The 8,646-nt window shown below is 41.2% G+C and overlaps 1 protein-coding gene across 1 annotated transcript in view; it reads left to right on the forward strand.

Moving 5' to 3' along the window:
• Positions 1-7,403, forward strand: part of LOC106935896 (ephrin type-A receptor 2-like) — a 34,735-nt gene extending 27,332 nt beyond the window's left edge. Inside the window, exons 9-16 of the mRNA XM_015016610.1 lie at positions 79-227; positions 1,003-1,188; positions 1,282-1,343; positions 1,478-1,687; positions 2,493-2,642; positions 2,733-2,926; positions 3,479-3,634; positions 6,692-7,403. Coding sequence (XP_014872096.1) covers positions 79-227; positions 1,003-1,188; positions 1,282-1,343; positions 1,478-1,687; positions 2,493-2,642; positions 2,733-2,926; positions 3,479-3,634; positions 6,692-6,800 — 1,216 coding nt within the window. The 3' untranslated portion in view covers positions 6,801-7,403. The remainder of the gene's footprint in view (positions 1-78; positions 228-1,002; positions 1,189-1,281; positions 1,344-1,477; positions 1,688-2,492; positions 2,643-2,732; positions 2,927-3,478; positions 3,635-6,691) is intronic.
• Positions 7,404-8,646: the final 1,243 nt, after the last annotated feature.

Here is an 8,646-nt window from a genome sequence, read left to right on the forward strand (position 1 = left end):
AATATATATATATATATATATACTTGATCTCTCTTTTTTTCATTTAATTATATTTGTCTTCCTCCTTTGTTAACATGCAACCATCTCCCTGTGGCTCGCAGAGCAATTAAAACCACTAAAGACGTACGTGGATCCACATACGTACGAGGACCCCAATGTAGCCGTCCTCAAGTTTGCCACTGAAATCCACCCGAGCCACATAAGCAAACAGAAAGTCATCGGAGCTGGTGAGTGACAACCCTGCAGAGTTAATCTGCTGTGGGGCTTAGCTTTAAAATCTTGAAAGGTCTTTCCATTTGCACCCCTCTCGTCCCCGAAAATATCCACTGTTTGTACTGCACATTTTCCACAGCTTAACAGGCTAATGGGTGGTTTTTACTTTGCTGAGATTAGGATCTATCTGGCTTTTTTTTTTTTTCCTCACCCGGCAAGTTGAGAGATCTTTTTTTTTCTGCGGTTAACTCTTGGCGGCGACATCTTTATGTTTTGGCCTGAGATGACATGAACATTGCACAACAGAAATGGCTGCAGACACATAGTTTTGGAAGAACATCACAACACCTTCCTGGGGCTTGCTTCTCCGCTCCCATTGAGGATATGTTCGTTCAAGTGTGACCACCTTTAGCCTTTGAACCAACGGTCCGTTTGAGCCCCCCTCTCCTGCCCCAGCTCCCACGACCAAATGTCCCCTTTCCTTCTCGTGTGACAGCTGATTCCCATGCTCCCACACAACAGGTCGTCAACTATTTACACAATGTTGCTTCTTTCGTTCTTTTCCTCTCTCTCTCTCTCAACACCGAGCCAGAACACACCTCGGTGGGAGCGCCTCAGGCAAAACAGCCGCAGAGACTTCCTTATTTCTTTTTGTTGCTCTGCCAAGCCCTGTGGCTAGAAACTTAAGAGAACCCATCGCACCAATATATGCACACATCAAATATCTTTTCTAAATCAGCTGTGCAAATTATGATTTTTTTATTTTTATTTTTTTCCCCCCACCTACAGGCGAGTTCGGAGAAGTTTACAGAGGCTCCCTGAAAGCGCCTGGGAAGAAAGAGGTGGCGGTGGCGATAAAGACGCTGAAGCCCGGCTACACAGAGAAGCAGAGGCAGGATTTTCTGAGCGAAGCCTCCATCATGGGACAGTTTTCCCACCAGAACATCATCCGTCTGGAGGGAGTGGTGACCAAATGTGAGGCTTTTTCTCCACTTTATGTTTTTTTTTTTTTTCTGCATATCTGTTGTAGGTCAGTTTGGGCTTATGGTTTGTTCTGCTTCTGTGCAGTTAAACATGCGATGATCGTGACTGAATTCATGGAGAACGGAGCACTGGATAGATACCTGAGAGTAAGACCGATATGTTCTTCAAGTTGCTTTTTTGATGTATTGTGATTTTTTTTCTCATGTTTTCTGAGAGTATTTACAGTAGTTATGTAAAAAAAAAAGAAAACAAAATAATTCTCTTATTTATTTTGCATCAGGATCATGACGGGGAGTTCTCGTCTCACCAGTTGGTGGGAATGCTGCGTGGCATCGCCGCAGGCATGAAGTACCTTTCTGAAATGAGCTACGTTCACCGTGACCTGGCTGCCCGCAACATCCTGGTCAACACAGCCCTGGAGTGTAAAGTTTCGGACTTTGGCCTTTCCCGGGTGCTTGAGGACGAACCTGAGGGGACCTACACCACCAGCGTAAGCACCTGCTTTGATTTTCTGGGAGCTTTGAGGAGTAAAATTCACTTCAGTTTGGCGTTTTCTTTGGTCTCCATGATGGTGTTTGTTTACGAATGTTTTCTAATAAATCTCCGAGGCTCGGAAATTATAAATAATTTATTATTTATTATAAATGATAAAATAGTTGACTCCTGAGGGCAATTGGTTGCACAATTCACAGAACATCACCTTTCCAGTAGTTTTGTTTTTCCTTTCTGATATCAGTATTTAAATATCTATCGATTATTGTACAAACATCTTCTAGTGTACAAATCATGTAATTACTACAGTAACTACATATAGTAACAACTATATGTAGGATATTATTATATGCATAGTAAAGCAGTATAAATTTGCCAATGTCAAATTTATTTATAAAGCACTTTTGAAACTGTTGAAAGTGCTTAAAGAAGTCAATAAATATACTATAACTAATAAATATATAATAACTTTATCCCAGTAAAGGGCAATTGAGTTCACAGCACTCTGGTCAACATAACAAAAGAAAAGAAAATATGAACAAACTCATTCAGCCATTTCAGCTTCAGAGCAACGTCAGTGCAAAACGACAAAAAAAAAAAAAAAAAAAAAAAAAACAGGACAAGCTCTTTGGCTGCTGGGTAACAGGATTTAAAAGCCCACTTCTTGAAGGAATAAAGGAGTTTGATCATTGTAAATTGTGGTCACGGTGTGATAAGGCACTGAATTATGGTTTTTGTAAGCGTTTACGTGGATCTTTAGTTTTTTTACTCCCCTCTCTGACTCGATGGTTTTCCTTGAACAGGGAGGCAAGATCCCCATCCGCTGGACGGCCCCGGAGGCAATAGCCTACAGGAAGTTCACCTCGGCAAGTGATGTGTGGAGTTTCGGCATTGTCATGTGGGAGGTCATGGCGTTTGGGGAACGGCCTTACTGGGACATGAGCAACCACGAGGTTTGTCTTCATTTCTCAACTCTTTTAGTCAGGACATCATTGGAACGATGTAACAATTTACCTAAATAAATAAATAAATACCGTCTGCAGGTGATGAAGGCCATCAATGAGGCGTTCCGGCTGCCAGCGCCCATGGACTGTCCGTCGGCCGTCTACCAGCTGATGCTTCAGTGCTGGCTTCAGGATCGCGCCAAGAGGCCGCGTTTCGGAGACATCGTCAGTCTGCTGGACAAGCTCCTGCGCAGCCCAGACTCACTAAAGACCATCGCAGACTTTGATCCACGGTAAAAAAAAAAAAATAATTATACCATACCTTTAATAGATATCTTTTCTGGTGTGGATTCAGTCCTGAGTGTATGAGGTTCTTTGAAACCAACGTCCTTCAAAAAACTATGAATCAGCATTTTGTCTGAGTTTTAGTTTGTGATGAATAATAAATTTTATTAATATATAAAGAAAATTGGGAATTTGTGGAACTACGTGTGAAAATAACACTGAAGTAGTTCAAATTGGGTGAGGCTGCAGAGTAAAAATAGTAAAATCACGGTACACGTGTCCCTTTTGTTTCTGATTCTGTGAGTGAAAGCGTGTTTCTCCTATTGAGACAGAGCAGACACCAGAGACAGTGAGAAAGAACAAAGAGATGTCATCCCCATATGTTAATTCCCTCTTACCCCGCCTCCCTCAACCGGTTTTTTTTTTTTTTTGTTGTTTTGTTTTATCACCAACTGGTTTCCTGCACAGTAATTACAGACCTCAGTCATCTGTCTCTTGTTGTGGGAAAGCGTGTAAATAATTATCATTAACGTTTAGGTCTGCTCCCTTTCTTTTCCCAGGGTTTCCATCCGCCTGCCCAGCACCAGCGGCTCGGACGGCTCCCCCTTCAGGTCGGTGTCCGAGTGGCTCGAGTCCATCAAGATGAGCCAGTACAGCGAGAACTTCACCCGCGCCGGCGTCGTCACTATGGACCAGGTGCTGCAGATGAAGAATGAGTGAGTGACAACACATTAACTTCAATATGGACTGTGTTCATTTTCTTGACGCGCATAAAAAAGCAAAAAAACGAATATATGAATAAAAAACAAACATAGAAACAGAAAGTAAGGTACTTATATGTTTGTTTTTATTAGTTAAAACTGCAGTATCTAACTTTAATTTAAAAAAAAAAAGTTTTGAGTATTTCTTTAAATTATCATTACATTGTAACACTGTACTACAAGAAAAATAATTTACGAAAAAATGAGCTCCTCTGTCGTCTCCCAGTGCTCTCGCTGGCAGACACACACCACTTAGTCAGAAACAACCAATCAGAGCCAGGAGGAGGGTTTTAGTGCTATCAATCACATCCTTCCACCTTTGCTCTTTGCTAAGCTAAAGCTGGTTCACAACATAGCCTGCTACAAATGCTAAGGCTAGCTAGCATATCCATCTGTAACAGTGGATAAACTTTGTTTTCCACCATTTGCACATTGAGCAGCGCACAGGAGCTTGATTGACAGTGCTAAGACCCTCCTCTTGGCTCTGATTGGTTGTTTGTGACTGAGTAGTGTATTTCTGCAGACCACAATAGCAGCTCAGGAATTGGAGGAACTTTTCACAGATAATCTGTCTCATGGCATACTGTCACAACATGGTGACATTTTAATAAATATGGAAAAAAAACAAAAAAAAAAAACCCATATTTTTATTAAAGTCACAAACTGGAGTTTTAAGGAATCTGATCAGCTTAATCATTCAGGTGTGATTAACCTAACTGACCACTAAACACTATTTTTAAACTGTTTGCAGCTTGAGGAAAATTTCAAATGGAAAATCTAACGGAGTGAAGGAGCGGTGGGCACATTTTGTGGTGGAGTTGTGGTTTCTGTTGCTCTTATTCAGCTGCGCTCTCTCCATTCTCATCCTGCCCTCAGCCCAGACACACATAGGCCAGCACTTTTGTCGGAGCCCTTAAAAACCACCAGTTTTGCTTGTTTGGGTCAGGAACCTTTTGTGGCTTCTCCAACATTAAAGGAGAGCGGCATAGACTGCAGCCAAGTGGAAAAAGATCGACTTGAAGCTGAAATAGACGGATTTGATTCGAAAGCCTAAAAGGAGACTGAAGAAGTTGGCTTTTGTGCCCCCTAAAGTTTTCACAGCGCAGTTTAAGGGAATTACACCTTCCATGGTGTGTAGGAGTCCTGCAGGAGGCAATTTACCCAAACAGGCGCAACCGTTGGTGGGTGGGGGGGAGTCTATGGTAAAACACATAATTTAAGGTTCCTTTTGAAGAATAATGAAGGCCAGAGAGTTTTTAACCCCATAGCAAAAAAAAAACCCCCTTTTTTTTTTTTTTTTTTTTTTTTGCCATTGCACGTGCTTAGGTTTGTAACCATGAGAACAAGACAGGATGAGGTTTAAAAAAAATCCCAAACTGTGTTATAAAGAATGTAGGAGCGCTGTAGAAAATCCCAGGGCAGGTTTGACTAGTTTATAATTTTAGAGTTTCATGCTTGCCTTGTTCTAAGGTGGTCCTACTACCGATTGTTTTCATAAATTAAGCTTTTTATATGTCACATTTGGTTAATTAATTGCATAAAAAATTAAAAATGATCAAACAATTACTCACATTTTTTTTTTTTTTTTTACATAAATAAGTCAGAATGTTTAAATTGTGTTTCTGGTACGTCTGTAAATCTGACATGCAAACAACATCCTCAAAGAAAGCTGCTTTTCTTGTTTTCTGCAAAAAATTATTTGATGGGACGTTAAAAAGACTGCTGTTGTGGGCAAAAAGGAGTTAGCCCATTGGCTAAGCTATTAACCATAAAATAGCATCTCAATGCAAAACATGTTGCAGTAAAATGACTCTAGGTTGTTGCTAATGCTAACTTTCCTGCAGTTGGTTAGTGCTTACAAAATGCAAACCACTAGCTCACTGCTGCGCTAGCAGCTCCTAACCCACAGCGGACCCTGCCATAACTCGCAGAGGCTTGTTACCATGGCTACCGTTGACGTCAGTGAGAGATTTTCTGTAATGTTAGGTTGTTTCTCTGTCATTATCATAGCTGCAGCACAATGGCAACTTTGAACTTGTATGCTCAAGGTTAGTGTGAGCAGCATGTACACAGACATGATTGACAGCACCATCCTACTGGCTCTGATTGTCTGTGCTTTTCTGCAGATGGCTGTAGGTCCACAGGTTTCACCCAGAAAAATGTTATTATTGAGACAAATATGAAAACCTGTATCATTCTTACTCTTCTCAATAAGCAGTAGTTACTACCTCTTGTTGCTCTGTCCTCCCAAAGCACTAGTAGGTGGGTCGGTTCATAGATAGAGCGTCCAACTTAAAACACAGAGCCTCGTATCCCGGGCTCGTAATATTTGACTGGATGATACTTTGGGATACAAATGAAAAATTAAACAAAAAACGTAAAAATGCTATTTGTCGTGACATCTCGTGCCACGCAAATTTTATTAAGCTCCAAACATACATGTAACTAACTCTCCTGATCCTCGGGAAGACATCTGCACCACAAAGCCGAGACGAGCCCTTTTGAAGTGCTTGTCGTGCAGCATGGTGTGATTTCTTGTTTCCATCTCGGGGCATCTGGTAGCACTCTCTGGAAACCACCAGTCATTTACGATCCACCCTCTGCTTCCCAGACAAAGTGATTCATGGTCAACGGGGAGAATCCTCGTTAAGTAATTAAAGCTGTAATTAAGGCTTTGACTCCGGGCTGGTGTTTATGCAGGGCTTTTTGCAGGATTCGCATGTGTGTCTCTTTGCAAAGTGAAACCCCCGCTAATGCTCGTTTTATTGTGGAAGATGAGTTACACCTTTTGGCAGAGCGAACTTGGAATGCGCCCCACCTAGCTGGACCGATTTAAAAGTTCAACCAGAACGCGTTCAACTCTAGGCTGGCATTTCATCACCCTAAATGAGTCTGTGATTACTCCAAGACTTTGGGAGGCTGGAAGGATGCATGTGGAAACTGTTGGAACGAGGCCAGGGTGCAAATATGTGCGCAGCTCTTCTTCAACACCGCTCTGTCTCTCCTCCACAGGGACATTAAGAACATCGGCGTGCGACTGCCCGGCCATTTGAAGAGGATAGCTTACAGCATCTTGGGCTTGAAGGACCAGACCAGCACCCTGAGCGTGTTTGCTGTGTGATCCTCCGAATGAAAGGGATGTGAAATTGGACACAGGCAACCCTTTGAACTCCCCGGCCAAGCTGGAGCGTTCTGCGGGGAACGGCACCCAAACGGCAGAACTAGGAGAGAAATGTGCCAAGCTTTTGGGCCAAATTGAACAGAATAATTTTCTGTTCCTTCTATAGTTTTTCTTTTTTTTTTTTTTTTTACCCACAGGGAAACGGAGCACATACCTTCAACAGATGTGTAATGTAGACTTTTGATATTTAAATAGCTATTTTTGTACTATAGTTGTCTTCCGTACGGATGCGATTCGTCGCTCATTCACTTTCGTCCGTTTTCCATTCCTGCTTCAGCTTTATGAAATTGCACCCTGAGTTTGTTACGAAATGAACAGGGAGAACGTTTGTAAGAGCAGCAGAGTCCAGTCAGAGTTCAGATTATGAGTCTCTCACTGATTGGCTCTCAGGAGGATGAAATGAGTTTGAGCTAATTCAGATTTAGGGTTAAAAAAATAAAACAGGTTGTGAATGTTTCTGCTGGTTCTGTGCAGAAATTAAGCTATGATCTTATGGGTGGTGTTTATATACAAAAAAAACAAAACAACAACAAAAAAAACACAAAACAGGATGATTAGGTACTTTTTTTTTCTTTTTACAAAGTAAGTTTTTTATTATTATTATTCCTCTTTTGCAATGAACTGTTACAAAAAACATCAACAAAAACATTTTTATTAGAATCATATAATGTAGCACTTGGAGCGAGTCTCATATTTGTCACATGATTGTAAACATAAACGGGCATTTACAACCAAAAACGGACGAGCTATTTGTGTCCTCTGAACCATTTTGCATTTTGCCTCTTTTTGTCGGGATTTCGTGCAACAGACCAACACAGTGCTTTGTACTGGAAGGCAAATATTAAAAAAATAAAAGAAAAGTCATTCCCACAGCATGGCGCTGCCACCTCCATGTTTCATGAGGAAAAATGTTGTATCTGTGCCTGAAATGTTTTGTTTTTTTGTGGTGCCATAGCGACCCGATAGTGCCTACTTTGACCTGATTACTGAGTTCCTTACATTGTTTGGGGATAAACTGCAAACAGTATTTTATATGACTATCTGGCTGCAAGTGGTTTTGACTTGCCACACTTCCATTAGAGCAAGATTTTAATGTGTCTGGTAAAAGCTGTCATGTCAACAGATTCTCCTCTCTGGGAGTTGGAGCTCTGCTGCTGGGTTTCCCTCCCATTTTGTTTTACGGCCTCATCTCGCTTTAAACCTGGCTCTAACTTCAGCACAGGCCTGTTTGGTTTGGTCCGAGTCAAGTCGAGTTCATTTGTTTTCCACATTTCAGCAACAAAAGCAGCTCAAAGTGCTTTACACCATAGAAACTTAAGCAGCCTATTATGAAACGGGCAATAAAACATTATATTTTGCCATCATCCACATCATGAAGCAAATGTACATTAAACATACTAATCAATGTTCCAGATCGGAGGCAGCTCTGGACAGGTCGGTTTTTGGCTTCAATTTAAAGAAGCTCATTGCTGTTTGCGGTGCCGTTGGCTGGACTTTATTTAGAAACATCAGAGTAAAAGGGGGCTCAAAGAGTTTTAAAACTTTCCGTTGTTCTTCCATTTTGCGTTGATGTACTGCTTTGTGTTGGTCTGTCACGTAAAAAAAAATCCCTACCAAATACTTGTGATTTTGTGTTTTGTAATTTGCAAAAATGTGAAAAAGTCCAAGGGTATTAATCACAAGGCACTGTATGTGAAAGTCGAGACTTTTTCGTAATTGAAACAAGCGGGAATTCTGCAAAACTTCTCAAAAAAAATAAGTGAGTCGAGAAAAATACTCACCAAAA

Source organism: Poecilia latipinna, unplaced genomic scaffold (genome assembly GCF_001443285.1).
Source record: "Poecilia latipinna isolate Pla-1442-1.1 unplaced genomic scaffold, P_latipinna-1.0 Scaffold2040, whole genome shotgun sequence".
NCBI classification, from domain to species: Eukaryota; Metazoa; Chordata; class Actinopteri; order Cyprinodontiformes; family Poeciliidae; genus Poecilia; species Poecilia latipinna.